Source organism: Psammomys obesus, unplaced genomic scaffold (genome assembly GCF_907164565.1).
Source record: "Psammomys obesus unplaced genomic scaffold, mPsaObe1.curated_primary_1811, whole genome shotgun sequence".
Taxonomy (NCBI): domain Eukaryota; kingdom Metazoa; phylum Chordata; class Mammalia; order Rodentia; family Muridae; genus Psammomys; species Psammomys obesus.
The window spans coordinates 830,296-849,481 of record NW_026596345.1 but is presented as its reverse complement, the minus strand read 5'-3'; the positions used below and the strand labels follow the sequence as shown (position 1 = coordinate 849,481).

The window sequence follows — 19,186 nt, the reverse complement described above, 5'->3', positions numbered from 1 at the left end:
GAGGACACTGCATTCTTTGCATTCCAAAGCCGTGGGTTGACGCCTGACACAGAGCAGACAAATTTAATTTCAAAAATATCAAAAGCATTTTATACAGTTCTCCTGAAGAGAGGAACAGGATCAGTGAGAAAGCGAAACTATCCTTGTCTTCCTCGTGGATCTACATCTAATATTAGCGAACTGTTTGAAAAATCGTGGAGGTTCACAGGGAATATATCATAGCCTTAAATGACACAAACACACTTGGAGATGTAGATACAGGTATATCAATGTGGGAAGTTGGCCGCAGAGTCTTTGTTGGCTTTTAAAGCAGGTTGGTAGATAAGAATAATGCACATGGTATGGCTCATTTCGGCGGGAAAACGCACAAGTGAAAGAAACGTACACAGAATAATAAAGAGAAAACAGCACCATTAATGTGCTTGAGCACCCAAGACTATAGGGGTCCACCATGGAAACCCAATGAAGATGTCTTTCAACTGTCTTCATGTTGACTTTGTCTTTTCTGAATTTGTTGATTAAAAGTCACTTTCAAATAATGCTTAACAAAAAACATTATGTATTTGTAGAGAAATTTCGAAGACATCTTCTCAACAAGTCTTCTACCAAAGCACATATTCCCTTCCTCTGTGCAGCAGGAAAAGGATTCCCCAAGGGGGAAAGTCAATACAACAACTATCCCACGCAGGACACCAAGGCTCACGCATTCCAAATTCATTTCATACATTTAGATAAACAATAAATTCCTGACAATAAAATGTTATGACCTTGTCTGGCCCCAAGCAGGAGAGGAGAGAAAGGCAAACAATCCCATAGTAGCAGAAAGGATCCAAATGTCCGAGGCTTAATCATAAAATTTTTCAAGGGTGTGTTCTATAAAATTAAAAGCAGTTACTTTGGTAATACTTTAATCTAACTGGAGTGAGGAAGTGGGCCTCGATTCCTCATGACTTCTGGGAAATATAGTGTGGAGACACTGCTTGACTGGCATTCAGTGGGATTCTTTTAAAAGCAAGTAGGAGGCCAGGCTTCCAGCTCTAGATCTCATCCCTGTGGTGACCTTGTTAGGTTCTTCACTCCCATGGAGCCTCAGTTTCCTCATTCGTAAAAGGAAAATAATATGCGTTCCTTTAACATAAAAATTATGCTAGCAAAAGTGCCAACATCAGATGCAGACCAGCTCAAATGCTATTCCACATCTAAGGTCAAGTCCAGATAGGAGTGTGCACCCTCAACTGTTGGTACACTCTACAGCAACCCAGGTACGCAGCTGGTGTGATTCTCACTTTACAGACCTCCACTGAGCCTCCTAAAGTAGGTTACCATCAACTTGGATCTTGATCTTCACAGTTTACACTCCTAACTCACTCAGATATTCTAGACTTAAAAACTGCAACGTGATCTTCTGTTCTGATGAGAAAATCTTACACTCAATGGTTAACTGAGTCAACATAAACTTGCCATGGGAAAGTACATACCTTGTTGCTAATTTATGTCAAAGACTGAGTTAGTCATATAATATTCTGTTACTTTCTGATGGATTATACTGTTATTTCGATTGGCTTATTGAATGGTATCTTCATCTACTTTCTCCTCCCATGCCCCAGCCAACCTTCAAGGCATGGCTGTTGTGTAGGACCCAGCTATTGACAGAACACCCAGAAGGGAAGAAGTTCTCTCTGCAAAGAGAATTCATAGCCCCATATGGATCACAGCCTTAGGACTAGAGAATTGTGACTTACCTGCCTCCTCTCGTCGGGGGCCTTCAGGAAAAGTGCGTTAATTACAGCAATGGTGTAAGTCTGGATTTCTTGGTCTGTCCTGTTAAGACCCAAGCAACACAGGAAATCAGAAGAGACTACTCAGCCATAGTACGGCTCAGTATGACACAAAAACACAGCAGTCCTTGCACAAATGAGAAGGCGGGACCTAGGAAACAGCACTGGTAATATATGTAACATATTTCCACCACCCCCAGGTTGGACAGAGTAGGTGCACGATTACAGCTATACCAGTTGATGAAAGATGGTCATCCAGAAACACCTGAGGCCAGTTGGCTAACTCCCTCTTCTTTCTATGAATTAAAAGCAAGTACCCAGATAATGTGGGCAGTGTGTGTGTGTGTGTGTGTGTGTGTGTGTGTGTGTGTGTCTGTGTGTGTGTGATTTTCTGTTCAATGCCTGATACATCTGAGGGAACAGTTGTAGGTGCCTCAACATTCCTGGGCTTATCTAGAAGAAAACAGCTTTGTTCCCATAGCAACATTACAAATCCTAAAAACTTGTTGGGCAAACAGAAACACTGTAATCATAGTAAATGTTGTTTTTTTTTTTTTGTTTAAATTTTTGCTCTTCATTGGAAACACGGCAGAAATTCCAAAACATAGTAATGATCTGAGGGGAAGCCAAGTGGTAAAGTGTAAATAAGCCTCAAAGCAGCAGCGAAGGGCCTCAGAGGTACAATTAGGGAAGATAGATTTACACACTGCACCTCCATCCTTAGCATGGCACTTGTGCGTGCATGCATGTCTGTGTGTGACAGAGAGAAAGAGAGAGAGAAATGTGGTGCAAACGAACAATTTTGCCCCTGAGATTCAGAATTAAAATTCTGACGCCGAAGTCAACATTGCTCATATTCAGAGGTAGCAATACCAGTGTGATTTTAAGTGCAGTGACGTTCAAAACCCATCCTTCTGGAGAGTGAGCTAAAACACTGCGGGCAGAGTCCACAGTTTCTCTGACTTAAATTTTAAATTCTGCTCACCCCTACCTCCAAATGAATTAAACATGTAATGTACTTTCATAGTTTATACTATGAACATAAGCCAACATCTTCAGTGTTTTGATAACTGCTGGATGAATATTTTTCTTCTTATCACTCCTAGACCGCCATCCCACATGGTTCACTCATGTTTACTATTAAGAATAAGCAAATGTAACCTGGGACGACAGAGGTGGAAGTCATTGGGAATGAGGCCACCTTGATGCCAGCCAAAGTGTTTCCTAAAACACATGTCCTTAAATCATTTCTGGACTCTACAGAGTATCCTCATGTCCTTCTAACCAACTCCCTTCTTAATGTGTGCTAGCACCCACAGATATTTAAACAGAACAAGCACGTAGTACAACAGAGTCCTTCTCAGTGTTAGCATAAGAAGTACCCTTCTAGTTTACCAAAGAATAGAAAAACGGGGAAATCTCCAAAGATTGCAGGATTTGAGTGCAGTTGTCTAACTTCCATATCCTAGTCACACTTTTAAGAAAAAGGGCATGTCTTTTCTTCTTTTATTCATCAAACTACAAGTTTGATGATGGAAGACACCTGCCTTTAAAAATTCCCGATTAAGGTAATGCAGACTCAAAAAGACAAACACCACATTGTCTCTCTCTCTCTCAAATATGGATCCTACTTCCAAACATTAAGCTTCAATATATAACCTGAAGTAACTACAGAAGCCACGAAGGTGGAAAAGGACCATGGGGAGAAGAGGCAAGCAGATCTGGACTAAAAAAACTGAGAGATAGAAAGTGTGGTGGGTAACCAAGGGAGAAGGTCTGGGAGGGATTGGAGAAAGGGAATGAATATAATCAAATACATTGTTAGAAATTCTCAAAGAATTCATAAAAACATATTTTAAAACATCTAGAAAAATCTTAAAATGTCAAAATAATTATGAAGATATTCTCAGTACCATAGAAAATATTATATGTAATAGTTTAGACATTATAGGAAAGACACTGCTGAGAACCTAAGAGAAGAAATAATACTAGTATGTCTTATAAAAACTAAAATGCAACCAATGACTACCAAAATTTACCAAAGTTGAATGTATTCTATGGTCTAGTCACTGGGGACAGATGTATGGCACTGGGAATGTGGAGAAGACAAAGCCACTGTGCCATTTCAGTGTGATGACCAGTAAGAGTAGTGCCTGATTAGCTACCAAATCAAGATGTTTTGTGCATGTACCTGAAACATCACAGTGTTTCCTAGGCCATCAGAGTGACTGTTTTCCAGAATCAAGGCACAAGAGTGCCTAGCATGCTTACCCCTGAAGATGAGGAATGAGTTGGCCAATGGTGATCTCCTGTGCTACCTTCTGGTAGAGGTCATGGCTGTTGAGAACCATTGACTCCAAGATGGCCAAGGACCGCTGCAAGATTGAGATGTCTATGGCAGATTTGTTCACAAAGCTTGCTATCTGAAAATAAAATCAGGGCACAAATGAGTGCTCATGCATGGATGGTAAATCAAACAAAGAGGGAAAGAAGGGATGCTATAAAGCAAACCGGGAGCTCAGTGAAGAACAGGGCAGCGAGAACACAACATACTGCAAAGGAGCAAGAAACACAAGGAATCAACAAGGTTTATGGATCCTCCAAAATACACTATCCATTTTAAAATTTAGCAATGACTGACTGCCTCTGTAAGGGACATCTTCAAAGGACCGTCCTTCCTGGTTTTCCCAGGATTATTATTCCAAGTTTCAGCTTTCAGGAAACAGATTTCCTGTTAAGATAGCAATTTCAACATTGCCAATGGCCTCTCCTTTCTGAGTCCTAGGCTGCTCCTTCCTCCACACAATCCAGACCCGTGATTTTTATGCTTTTATTGTGTTCCTGTTACATTCTTAAGGAGCTCACATAAATCATACTTGTCAATATAATTCAACAGGCAATGCTCTGCATGTACTCACTCTTCTGGCTATTATATACTTATGTGTGTGTGTGTGTGTGTGTGTGTGTGTGTGTGTGTTCGTGTTCCCAAGCTTTCAATTTCTTGTACTAAAGGAAATTCTTCTCTTCCCTCCATTATGTAGCAGGCAGAAGTCATTTAAATTAGCAACGCTAGCATAATAGTTTAATAAGTAAGACACATTCCCTATGAAATTAATCAGCAAAAGCCTAAATACAATAAATCACAATATAAGAGGGAAGTAAAATACAGGGTTAGAATAAGGGCTCACAGCAGTCTTAACACATGAGCACCATAAAGGCTTTATTTTAGAGATCTCGTTAAAAGTTATTGCTGTCTGCTGACAGCTTACACTAAAAAGTGATTATTACATCAACACAAGGATGGCTTAAAAGCTGCCTGACTGACTTAAAAGCTGCCTGGCTTGGTTCTATGATGGGTAAACACTCGACTTCCTCTATCAATACCAGCTTCCCCCTTTGTGCCATGTCACCTACTCCCTTTCCTCAAGCCCCTTCAATTCCTGATAAAATGCAAAGGCACCCTGGCGATTTCCATCTACCATGTTACAGTCTCTCTCACAGGGCGCTGGTGAAGGCAGGGATGGGCACAGGTTGCCAGATCCATGTGGACCTCAGGCAATAGGAAGTAACGAAGCCATTCAGTGACGGGAGGTTTTATATTCCACAGACTATGTTTTTATAGCACAAGCTACAGGAAGTGCGTGGGAATTTTAAGACCCTTAAAAGACCATCTCAGCTCCTCTCATACAAACGTGTTTACTGTCCCTGGCAAGCTCTTGCCTCAGTTCTCACATCTGTTCCAACCTACAAAATCTGCTGTGTGATCACCACCTCTCTTCCTTTAAGTCCACTGTTTATTGACACAAGTCCAATTTCCCTCACAGCTTTCATGGCTGTCTACTTAAGATAGGTCCCTTCTGAACAAAATATAAATCCCCTGACTTCCTCTTCAGTCCCCATCATTTGTTATTATCCCTGTGTAATTCTTCAAACTAGTATTAGAAAACTCATAAGGAGAGATCATTGCAATGCTTATTATCTTTCCACTGATGCTTTTATTCCTAGCTACCCTTCTTGCCTCCCTTCTGCGAGATATGCCTTAGGGTCCAGGGGGTCTGAAGCTTCTTGCTGATACTGTCAGATTCCTCCACCCTCAGCCTTCATCTCCTTTATTCTTTCTTCCTTTCTTTTTTTTTGGGGGGAGGGGTTGCTTTTTTTGTGGAACTCGTTTTTAAAATTTTTTTATTGGTTCTTTGTGAAATTCACATCATGCACCCAAATCCCACTCATCCTCCCTTCCCCACATACCCGGCCTCCATCCTTCCAACCTCCACCCCAGCAGAGAAAAAAAAAAAAAAAACCACTGTGGAAGCAGTAGTGTGTCACAGTGCATCCCACAGCATATCCTTTTGTTCACGCTTCTCTGCTTGCAAATGTTCATTGCAATGAGTCACTGGTCTGTTACAAGGCCTCTGGCGTCTGCTACTCTATTAATACTGGAACCTCACTGAGGCTCCTCTCATATATCCTGTTGTGCCCTGTGTCATAAGAATCCTGTAGCTTGGATGTGTAGGAACAACCCCTCTGCGCCCCAGCAGTTCATCAACTGGGTAGATGTTGGGGTGGGCCAATTCAAAGCCCTGGTTCTGGGCCTGGGAGGTATCTAAACTGATCAGCCCACCAATTCCCCCAGTCTCACTCCCTCTGGGCCAGCTCACCAGCAACCTCAGCAATCAGGGCCTGCTCTACCCAGCTGTTCAGGCAAAGGGCTAATCCCACTCTCCCAAGTACTGCAGCTAGTTGGAGACATAGCCAACACTCTTGCCTGCCATAGATGGTGAGGGACAAGGAAGGGAAGGAGTGAGTGTCCCCATCATCTGTGACACTCCCCAGCAGACAAGAGGCAGGGCCAGCCTAGCCCTCCTGCACAAACATCCTCAGGGCCAGCTCACCTGCAATCCCTACATTCAGGGTCTGCTCAACTGTCCTGCCCAGATGAGGTGCAGGGCCTGCTCTGCTGAGTGCTGCAGCAGATGAGGGACAGGGTCAGCTCTCCTGCTCTGATGGCCCCAGGGCCAGTCCTCCTGCCTTCTGTAGGTGACAAGGGATGCATCTCTCCCTCACCCATATCACCTCATGGCAGACAAGTGTCAGGACCAGCTCTCCCACACTCATGCCTCCCCCCCACCCTCCTGTGGCCAGCTGCACCTGGTGAAGCCCAGGGACATCTCTCCTGTTCTCATGACCACAGGGCCAGGCCTCCCACCTGCCGCAAGTCATGAGAGGCAAGGTGGGAGGAGGGTATCTCTCCCTCATCCACACCACCACAGGAAGATGAGTGGTAGGGCCAGCTCTCCCATGTTTGTACCCTTGGGTTGGCTCACCCACAATTTCTGAGTACTGCAGCTGGCTAGGAGCAGAGTCAGCTCTTCTGCTCTCATGCCCCCAGGGCCAGCTCTCCCATGAAGGCCAGGTAAGGGAGGGGCCAGTTCTACACAGCCCTCAGACATCAACATGTCCCTGGGCGGCAATCCAGACTAGAGACATTTGCCTGGCCTTTGGTGGTAATAGACCCCTGCTGCTTCTAAGCCACAGATTGAGACATAGCGCCCTGATGGTAGGACAGGCCAGGACCCCACCATGGTCCCAAGTGGCATCACCAGCTACTCACATCAGGCTGTTCCTCACTGCCCTCAAGTCTCCAGTTCTGTTTCTCTTCATTGCACCCACACTCCTCTGTCTCTCTCCCCCTCTTCCATTTCTTCACCACTTACTTGTTTTTCATGGTGATACCCAGGGTCTCTGAGTGTCTGTGGTCATCTCAGAAGTGGTCTCAGGAGTTCTCTACCCTGCTTCTGCATTATGATGTTAGGCAGGGGTCATCTCCAGCATGGTCTGTCCCCCAGGCCTGCATGGTACTGAACTGACGGTCATCTCAGGATAGTTCCCTGTCTGGGTACCATTGTGCCAATCTAGTGGATGTCCCAAGTTCACTCCTCACCTGGCACATGGAAGTGGCCTCTTGCAAGGGTTGTCTGTCTTGGACTCAGCCCTGCCTGAGGCCTGTGATCCCAAGCTGGGTTCTTCTAGTATCTGGCTTGCTCCCCATCCTGAGAACCCATCCGGGCCTGCTTGGTGCCAGATTTGGCTCAGGCTACCTCCCTGTCCAGGCTCCTGATGCCAGACTGGTGGTCATCTCAGGCTTGCTTTTTGTTTTGTTTTGTTTTGTTTTGTTTTGTTTTTCAGGGAATGTTAGGCTCCTAATGATTCAGATGTTCATAGATCACAACACTGAGTGTAGACATAGCCTCTCATCTCTCTGCCATATACTGACACACATGTGACACAGAAGAAACACCCGCAGTGCCTCTAGGGGCAGGTCATCTTTTTCATTCCTTCAGTATCTACTCATTCATTACTAGATTCAATTATGACACATTTAATCAGACCTTCAGACTCAGAATTATACAAACGAACAGGACTCAACACAGTTTTAACTTTAGGATCCTGATAATCCAGCAGGGATAGACTAAGGGGCATGTACTATGAAGCACTTTGCTTGTTCTTGGCACTGAAAAGGTCACGTCCTTTGGATGTTGCAATACAGCCTAATATTAAATGGTGTGGAAACCATCACATTATCTCCTGACTTCTTCCTGACTTCTTCCTTCTTATCAACTATCATACTTTCCAAGTTTCCATAATCGTTCTTAGTTAATATTCCCAGTTTCCTGTCCTCCATCTCTTTGAACATATCTCCCTCTGACACACTTTCATGTGTATACACAACACCAATCCGCTGCTCCCAAGCACCACCCTCAGTTTCCTCTCTGCTCACATTTCCTCCTCCTTCTCCTCCATGCCTTCCTTCCTCCCTACCGCTTTCTCTCTGTTGAAACAAAGTCTTGCTACATAGCTCAAGATTTCCAGGAATTCAGGCTGATTTTTAAACTCATAGCAATCATCTTGCCCCAGCCTTTCAAATGTTGTTGTGGAAAATGGAGTTACGTCATGAACCACAATGTGTGGTTTCCAGTGCTCAAACAAAAAATTTTCTTTTTGTGCATAGTAGTGTTTTGTCTGTATATGTGCCTAGGTGCCTGTGTACCAGGTCCTCACAGAGGCCAGAAAAAATTTCAGATCGCCTGGAACTCAGGTTATGGATGGCTGTGAGCGGCAGCATGGGTACTGGGAATTGAACACAAGTCCTCTAGAAGAGCATCCCATCTCTTAACTGCTAAGGCATCTCACTAACATCTCTCAACTTTTTCATTAAGTGCAAATTTACCACATACTTTAGTAATATCCTTGGACAATAATGACTTCCTCAAAATATCCAATCAGTACTCTCAAATGTTTTCTAAGATGAACTGTACCTTCTAAAAATAGGTTGTGAGTTCTTCAAAGAATATTAGACACTGAGTGGGAGTAAAATCACCTATGACCTTTGCTTTCATTTAAGGACATTAACATCTTCACCCAGACTTCATTTTTAGGTGCCATGTCTTCATATATCTCATCTATGAAATTAACCATTCACATAAGTACTTTCTATGGTTTGTTTCTGTTAAATCACCTCTTCTTTAACAAAGAGTATTAATCCTTTCTGCACCCATAAAACATTTCACCTAATGAAAATTTTATATAAACCCCGAGTTTGGAACATGACTGGTGGACAGTGTGTGTCCAGTTCGGCAGAGTCCGCTCACAGTTCTGGGGTGAGCATCAGTCCAGCTTTGAAAGTGACATCTTTCTTTCATTGTTATACATCAGTAGTTAGAACCAGACATTTAAATGGTCCACTGCTTTCAGTATGGAGTGATCTAAGCAAATGTAATGACTGTCTTCCTCTAGGAAACTAACTCCTTAACAGTGAAGGTACAAATACCCTCTGTGTCCAGTCTGTAAATTATAGGTGAGAGTACAGCGATAGGAGATTACAGACCAGCAGGTTAATCACAAGATTAACAGTATCTTTTGGCTTCTCATCACCTTATTGAGCGTTCACTAAGGCAGGTGAGACAGCTCAGCCAGGCATAGCATAGACTGGTGAAAACAAGTCCATATCCAGAAGATGGTGAAACTAGAGGAGTTGGTAATAAGAATGAGTTTGACTATCTTGTGTCACTAATTCAGGCAAACTAGTAAGCAATGTTTAAGGATCTCAGGGGCAGGAATGGAACCATAGCTCACTTGGTAACATGTTTGCCTCACAAGCATGACTACCTATGTTTGATCCCTAGCACCCATGTGAAAAGTCAAGTGTAGTGGCGTGGAATGCAATTCTATTGCTGGAGAGAGGGAAATAGGTGGATCCCTGAGGCTTGCTGGCTTAATCTAATTGGCAAGCTTTAGGTCCCAGTAAGACATCCAGTCTAAAAGAAAAAAAAATCAAGATGGATGGCCCTCTGACCTCCACACAACACAAATGCTTATACATCTACACACATGTGCTAAATAATCCCTCCCCCCTCATACACACATACATACAGAATCTAGGGGGCCTCAACAGTATGCAAACCAATGATAGCAAAACTACATTTTACATCTCAAATTTCTTGAATGCTATCCAAACTTTAAAAGGCCATCCATAGTCAGCATAAAGCTGCACTGTCAAATTTCTAATTATCCTAGCAGAGGCTCATAAATCTCTCCAGGTTCCAAAAGGCAAAATTCATTGCATCAAGGAAGAGAAAAGTCTGAATGTTTGCCTCACCATGGAAAATATCTGTAGGCTGAGCCTGTGTATGAGGTTTCCCTCCAAGACAGAATACTAGTTATTTTATTTGGCTGGGGCGTGGGTCGGGGGGGGGACCAACTCCTGACACAGATGTTCTATTCTTTCCTTTCTTTCTTATGTCTGCCCACCCTTTCTCTAAGTACCAAGTCTTTACAAAACAACCCTATTGTACAGGTCAGTATTGAAGGATCCCAAGTGTCAGAGCAGTGATGAAATGTTATAATCTGCTGCAGCCACAATTTGTAAACTAGAGCCTAGAGTCATACTGACAAAGAACGATAAAGTCATAGAAAAGAGGCAGTGGCTGGCATGGCAAAGCTACTTCTGCAAACTGGTATAAAATTGGCATTAAGAAGCCAAGATAGACCATAGGGAAAAGCACCTTTGTATGTTTTCTAGCTGAGTTTTGCTAAGATAAATCTCTATTTAGAAGAGGTCCCTGTACACAAATCCAGGTGTTGACAATGCCGGAATTGTCTCAGATACTGAATTTAAAAAATTAACTTTACACAACTTAAGTAATTTTCTGCTGTTTTTTTTTTCAAAAAAGTCTTCTAAGTAGCATAGAAATTAGAATGAGAATATATTAAATATGCTGCTTTTAAATATATTACAATTTTGATTTAAAATGTCAAGACAATTAGCTTTTGCTTCCTTAGTTTTACTGTGATTTTTAAATTTAATTTAAAGTGAATTGAAATCATCTTAACTAGTTAGAAGACTAAATTACTTCCATTGTCTCTGAACACTTAATTCAGATCATTTTAAAGAAACAAAGCTTTGTTATTACTTACTCCTGACATTGAGCATTTTCCTTGAAAATCTATTTAAATCAAGTTTTACCTTGTTCCTTCTGTTTTTCAAATTCTATGGTCTTCCTTTAACAATAAATGCTTCTCAGGCTGTGGAGGTGGCTCAGATGGAATCAGGAATCACTGAGATCTGCTGGTAGGCTAGGGAGGGCACCACAGCGAACAGTGCTGGATAGGAAATCACCTATTGGCTCTATGACTATATGACTGTAGGGAAGCACAAGCTGAGGAGAAAGAACCCTGGCCCAGGCAGGCCACTGAGGACAGTCTTCTTTATCATGACCCTGCTAACCTCCAAACTTCATTGAGAGGCTTGTCTTCACTATTCATTGAAAGAAGCTAGGCTTGGCTACACACACACACACACACACACACACACACACAAACACATGAGAAGGAGGAAGAGGAGGAGGAGGTTAACTACAGTGAACCCAGAAAGCTAATGCCAGTGAGCATACATAATTTCCAGGAACTCCTACTCAGAACAGTGCTGTCACTCTCTGGCAAGAGGTTCTTTGGCATATGATGAACAGAGCATTCGCATTAGGAAAGAAGGACCTGATGTAAATTCAGAAAGTTCTACAATTTTTAAGTGCAAAATTCCAGAAAACCCAGTATCTTCATGGGTGGATTTGTTTCTCTAGAACATATTCTAGAAAGATAAGGTATAACAATTCCTGTTCTATTCTTATATTTCATACAGCCCCAGCTACCACCCAATGAATGTTCTTTGTACACATAAGTATGTTTTTCGCTTTATCATCTATAATAGCTTTCTTTTGAGCAAGTTAACCTACTAACAAAAGCATGATTCTTGTTTACTTACCTATATTTCTGGGTCCATAGATGTAGAAAAAGATTTAAAAGTATGTCAAGAAGTCCCTTAGTTTCCAACTTGCTCTTACCTTAAGTAAACACACAACATTCTGAAGATGTGGGACCTGCCGGGCTTCTACTGGCAATCCCCTTGTTCCAAAGACTATGTAAACATGCACTACGCCGCAGACTTGGGACCTGCAGGGCTTCCATTGCTAACACCTTTGGTCCAGAGTATGTCTCTCTCCTGCCTTTAACTTTAGGTAGTTCCCCAAGATGAATGTCAAATGGAAAAACTATTACATTATATCCTTTCAGCCAGTGCGATGCTTTGAATGAAAATGGTCCCCAAAGACAATGTATTTCCTTGCTTAGCTGTAGTTCCATAGTCAACACCCCTCCCCCCACTGATGAACTATTTGAAAAGGATTAGGAGGTGTGTCACTGAAGGTGAACTTCAAGATTTTAAAAGCCCACATCATTCCCAGTTATCCCTATCTCTGCCTTGTGCTTGGGTGTTAAGATCTACAGTCATACTGTGCAGACTGGAGCACAGCACTTTGATTTCTTCTTAACTCTAGGTTCTCACATGCTACCATTTATGATCTCTGTAGGGACTAAATGCAATTTTCACACAGCATTTAGAGACCTTGTTCTCTACATATATAATACTACCACTTTTCAACATTACATGAGAAGAGACCTATACACGAGAAGAGGAACAGTGCCTCCACTGGGGAAGCGCAGACTACATTACCTTCTTAATGAACGCCACTGAGAATGTATCCCATGACACAATGCCATGGTCCATTAGCTCCACAAAGGCTGTAAGAGTGAAGGACAACATGTCTCCAAAGCTGCAAAACAAGAGGCATCAATGTCACAGACCCAAAGCTGAACACCAGAAAATATGTAGAAGTCAGAAGGGTTAGGAAACTCAAATTCACAAAGACTGCAGGGATCAGGAGCTGGACACTAGTAGGAAAGTATTCACATGTGAGTTACGGATAGGGGCAGAAACTCAAAGTAATCAAGTAGAGTCAGAGACTGGACATGTTTATGTCACATGCACCATACTTTGGAGGGCTGTGTCCAACTGGGCAATTCCTTTACCCCCTCTAAGGCTGTTTACTCCATCAGAAAGCTAGACAGTTGCTATATAACCACTTTAAAAAGTGCTATACAGAGCACTTCAAAAAGTTTGAAGAGCATAAGCTTTCAGCAGTAATAGCATAACCAACTTCTCAGCAGAAGATGAATTGAGAGGAATTTAATGGCTATAGGAATCAAGAAGGAAAATTCAAAAGAATAGTATTAATACTTATATAGAGACCAAGACAATGTAGAGGTTCCTCCATCTTATATTCTAGCTGAGGCTATTTCATATCTAGAATTACAATTAGACCTTCTTGATTTAGAATCCTGTGGAAAATAACCCAACTCTACTCTAGGAACCTGAGGCCAAAATGCCCCAGCCAACTTATCTTAGCTTCTGTTAAACTGCTTGCCTGTGCAAGCCTCCCCCTGCAACTGATGAGCAAGATGACAGGATTTGCCTTTAAAAGTCCCTTGGTCTAAATGCTCAGGGCTTCATGGAGGTTTAAATACCTAAGTATAGTCCTAGCCAGATGGAATAAAGACTTTCAGTTAGCTATAAATTGCGTCTGAGTAGTCATCACTGCTGGGCTCCCTATAACACTAGCCCATACAAAAAGATTCAAAGGCACTGAAAAGATGGCTCAGTGGTTAAATGCTCTTGATGTTCTTGAAGAGGACCACAGTTCAGTTCCCAAAACCCACATTGGGTAGCTCACAACTACCTATAGCGTAACTTCGGCAACAAGGGCCCTAAAAAGGGCTCCTTTTCTGGCCTCCATAGGCTCTTGTACCCACATCAACGTATACAAACATAAACATACATATACACACAAATCAAAAGATACCTCAAAAGGGATTCATGTGCTCTATATATTTGTATGTATACACACATGCAAAAATGTATATAAGTAAACCCAATCGTTTTACATGAGTTAGAATTTTATATTTAGTTATTCAGTTTTAAGAAACGTCTATGTATGGGAGGCATGGTTGTCTTGTTCACAGATAAGGACTAGAGAAACCTCTCTGCCACCGAGCCCTTATCATGTGTGGGCTAGTCAGTCTATAGAACTCAATTTTATAGAATATATCACATGTACTTTACAAAGAGTTTCAATGTACTCGTGCCTTAAGCTTTATTGTGCACAAAGATTGAGTTATCATCAGGAAAAATTTCCACCAAATTGTGTTATACGTAAAAATGCCTAGAATAAACTACTCTGGGTCAGCCTCATTAAGTTTGAACCAACACTAGCTACTGAATCGTGTTGGACTGAACTACCTTCTTGCCTCCCACAGATGATTACTCTGTTAGCCACAATGGTCACAGAGACGCCACATCTGTGGACACAATAATGCTACATAACGAGCTTGCTGACAGCACTGCAGGCCCTGTCTACTTCAAACAGAAATGAGGAAGTACTGTGTTTGGATCAACATATCCCAAAGGCCCATACATTTATGCTTTACCCAACTGGACCCTGTTGAAAACTAGTGGACCCTGCAGAGATGGGGTTTAGTGAGCTGTCTTTACATCACTGGGGTCATGCTCCTGGAGAGGACAGTGAACCCTGCCTTTTCCTCTTTCTAGCATGAGAAGGGGTTTGTGTTCAACACCACGTTCCTACCTCTCCAAAGCAATTATCACAGAACGCCAGTCAGGATTTCTATGCTACGTCACATAGTAATGTGGATTTCCACACTCAGTTTTCACTTGTTAGGACTTTTCATCTACAGAGTAACACATCACATTATTTCTCCACTCCAAAGGCTCAAAACAAATTTAGATTGGAGTTCTTGATTTTCAGCTAATACAATAAAAACCAAAGCTCAAGTCACAGTTTCTTCGTCATGCCCCTCCCTGATGCTGTTCTGCTCAGTCCAGTTTTAGAAAGCAACTTTCATCTTGGAAGCCATTGTGCTGAAAGAAACCCATCAAAAAGGAAATGACTCTCACAGGAGGACAATAATCCAGAGACCAGAGAGACAGAGACTCAAAGAAACAATTAGGAGGCCTCAAGTCACATGGCAAAGGTTTGGCCTCCAGCCCTACATAGTAAGTTACATCACCGTCCTGGCTTTGGTTTCTTCATTTAGTAAAAGCAAGTGAAGAGGAAGTCAATGGTGGTGATGACGGTCCTACCCCATGGGATATTTAGGGAAAGCAAGCCAGTTAATGTGTCTCCGGCCCTTCAAACAGCATGGAGAACAGGAAGCACCAGGTGAGGGTTGGCTAACGTTACCATATAAAGTTAGCATTTTAAAAAGCAAATGAAGCTCAGGGTTTCAAATATTGTACATCCCACTGAGGAAAATGTGGTCTGTTCTTAGGAGCAGGAAAAACATAAGGATCCCAAATCTTGCAGGTGCCCCCTAGGTGGCATCAGAGGATCGTGCCACAAAAGGAAACCCCAGAACAGAACAGGCAAAATTACTACTGGAAAGAGCAAAATCTAGAAAGAGGAGAAAATAGTTTTTTTAAAAAAGAGCCAAGGAAGTTTACTAAAACTGTAGAAGTAACCCTATGTAATATGAATCACAAGAAAGTCCATTATCATGCCTATAAGAGAAAATGCCTCCAGAAATAAGAAGCGGGTAACACATTCAATTAATAAGATTTATAACTAGGCTGGGTGGATTTCTGTATTGCTCTAAAAACATTATATTTATATATATACATTATTCACAATATATATATATATTATATAATATATATAATACTGAGAATAGTACTGCCTGTTTTGTTTATTTGCTTACAAAGAGTAAAGCAATCTTTGACATTTGCTTATACCTGATGTGCTAAAGGTTTAGAGACAATGGAAGAGTCTGCTATACCCCTCATAGTATGATGTCACCACAGCCTCTACTCAGCACTGAAATGTCTGCCTTGGTGACATCAGTAAGATGAACCAACAAAAGAACAGGCAGTGGCCCAGGAAAGCATCCACTGCTGACTCAACTCTTCCTCCTCAGTCAGCTACCTGAGCCAAGCAACACCCACAGCCTTAGGCTCCACATCTATCTCCATTAGGTTCTTCAAAAACAACAGATAAATCATAACATATTCCTTCTAAAGGAATCTAAAGGCAAAATGACTCAGCTCCCCAGCTATCTACTCAGTGAAATCCCAATCCAAACAGCCTGAGGGAGATAATCATTCACTTTCAAAATGTTCGAAAGATCTGTCTACAGATTCCCCCAACAGGTTTCAAGGGCCTACAGAAGGGAATAAGATGGAGAGAAGTGTGCTGGTTTCTGAGTCTCCAAATTGAGCTGTCTAAGACTTTAATCTGCACATCTTTTAAGGAGCAAGAGCAGAAATTCCTAGCTTGCAGATAGCGAGCTCTTTACTTGTCTGTTATCATCAACAATGATGACCGACAAGGAACAGAAAGGCTGTGTCTCATAATGGGACTATCAAGATGATGCTCTCAGGTCAGAATTGGCCCATTCACTAAAACAGTAGCTAGATGACTGACAGTTTGATAGAGAGAATCATGACCTCCTCCTAATGCATTAAATGTTAACACTGTAGTGATATGTGTTTTATATGGTACAATAACACACAATGCACATTATAATCTGTGTATATATTCCACAGAGTACACTGCTAAGTGGCATAGTATGTTTCCATGAAAACTTTTTTCACAATTCAACTTTAAAACTTCAGCTTCAACAAAAGACACCATGCTAAACTTTTATTCTATTTTAAATCAAAAGACTTCTTTCAAATGAGGTGGAGGCAGCAGCTTTTATTGAACTGCGATGTCAATATTGGCTTCCACTCTTGCGGGAGTGACTCAGACTCCACAGAGGAAAGGCAAAAGCCCGGGTTCTACTTTTGAAATCAATGCTGAGCGGAGGGTCGAAGGCCTGAAAGAAGTACAAATATGAAGAAACCACATGGCGCATTCCGGGACATTTCTTTTCCTATTTTTTTTTCTCATCATTATTAATAAAGTGCTAGGCTCATGACTGCAGTGCCGGCTGCTGTGAACTAAGCTGTCTGCAAACTGCATGTGCTGCTGGTCGACAGCCACTCTCACAGCTGACACACCATGTGCCCTGGAACGATTCAAGTAAATGTTTCTCACCAACTTGTAGATGCAACCTTCGTTCCAGCAAAACACAGCCAATCTAAAAACAAGCGTGCAAACTTCTGCTGCTAATTTTGTAGAAGCACAGGCCTTCCGAATGCTTCCACAGGGTGGTGTGCCCGATACAGAATCAGAGAAATGATAAACAGGAAGGCAATTTTTAAAGCTATTCATAAAGAGTAACAAGTAGATCCTTAAAGGCTACAGTTGCTTCCCTACCCAGCCTTTCCACGAACTCTATCAAATATGGGTAACATTTACCTTCACTGAAAATTGTAGACACTCTACTTATCCTCCAGAAATCAGTCTGACCTATAATTAGTAAGCATCTCATGACTTCTTTCCTGGACACTGAAATTTGTTACATCCCTATTTGCCTCTTTTCTTTATGTCAAAATCATGCTGTCCTGATAACCAGTCCTACAGTAGATCTTACGGGTACCTTACAGAATTTTCCGATTTTGTTGTTGACTGTTTCCTATTTTAACCTAAATTTTAGAATCGTCTCTCTCTTCACAATTATTTATTTATTGTGTATGCAGTTTGGGGGTGACTTTTTTGGTTTAGTTGTTGTTCTGTGTGTACGTGTGTGTGTGTGTGTGTGTGTGTGTGTGTGTGTGTGTGTGTGTGTACATGCCCTAGCACATATATGGCGGTCAAAGGAGAGCTTAACTTGCAGGAGTCAGTTCTCTCCCCCCACCATGAAAATTCCAGGAACTGAATTCAGGAAAGTGCCTTTATCCAGTGATCCATCTCACAAGCCTTTTCTCCCCCCATGATTTACATAGCATTAAACTAAGATTTGTAGAGAATTAGTATTTTCAATATTGTCCTTCAATCAATAAAATGGCCTCTTCCCATTGAGTTAGGTCTTTAATCTCACTTAGCAATTTTTATTTTTCAGTAAACAGATACTGCACATTTGGGTTGAATTTATTCATAAGAATTTTTCATGTTGACACTTTTATAAATGGGAAAATGTAATGTCATTTCTTTTTGTTTGCTGTAAACAGGAAAGTATATAATATGTTATACAAGAATATTATATCTCAAGACCTTGATGGGTGCCATTATTACACTTGCCGGGCTCTCTGTAGATTTGTTAGAGTTTGCTACATAATTGGGTCTTCTATGCATAGCAATAGTTCCAGGTCTTTCTGATATTGGGTCTTTTAACATTTTTCTCTTTTTACAAAGGGTAAGAACTCATACAAAATCCTGCCAAGAAGAAGTACAAAGAGAAAACATGTTTGTCTTTTCACTAATCTTCAAGATAAGAAAACACCAGACTTTCCACAGTATATATATATATATGTGTATATATATATGTATATATATATATATATGTATATATATGTTACATATATATACATAGTTACTTCTACATGTACATATATACATATATATACATATATATATTGAATATTATAGTTTACTTAGAATATTATAGTTTACTTGCCACCTAGATAGCTTTCAATTCAATCAACTTGAAATATATAGATAGATAGATAGATAGATAGATAGATAGATAGATAGATAGATAGATATAAATATTTTATATGGTCTTCATCAGGTTGATATAGATCTTTTTGCTAAGAACTTTTAACATGAATGAATATTGGGTTTTATGGTCTTTTCTCCTTAAGAGAGATTTTTATCTGATCTATTGTGTGTTTTATTAAATGTTTAACACTGATTTTCAAAAGCTAAATTGCTTCTGCTATAAGTCACATTGGTCAACGTGTTAGATTTTTGTTGCTGTGGAAAATACCTGATGAAGCAATACAAGGGAGAGAAGAATTACACTGGCTCACAGTTTTATATGTTTCAGTCATCAGAGGTTGTTTACCTCAAATGGCAAAGAAAGAGAGAAGTGCGTGAGTGTGTGTGTGTGTGTGTGTGTGT

At 41.3% G+C, this 19,186-nt stretch overlaps 1 protein-coding gene and 1 non-coding gene across 6 annotated transcripts in view; both read right to left on the bottom strand.

Moving 5' to 3' along the window:
• Elmo1 (engulfment and cell motility 1) overlaps window positions 1–19,186 on the bottom strand; it is a 517,373-nt gene that overhangs the window by 326,461 nt on the left and 171,726 nt on the right. For all 5 annotated transcript variants that reach the window (XM_055597231.1, XM_055597230.1, XM_055597234.1 and 2 more), the window contains exons 8-10: window positions 12,844–12,943; window positions 4,050–4,201; window positions 1,743–1,821 (exon numbers count right to left, since the gene is read on the bottom strand). In XM_055597231.1, the coding sequence (XP_055453206.1) occupies window positions 1,743–1,821; window positions 4,050–4,201; window positions 12,844–12,943 (331 nt within the window). The remainder of the gene's footprint in view (window positions 1–1,742; window positions 1,822–4,049; window positions 4,202–12,843; window positions 12,944–19,186) is intronic.
• On the bottom strand, window positions 7,967–8,098 carry LOC129669147 (small nucleolar RNA SNORA17). The gene has a single exon (XR_008719004.1). It is a non-coding gene; the product is annotated as a small nucleolar RNA SNORA17 (small nucleolar RNA).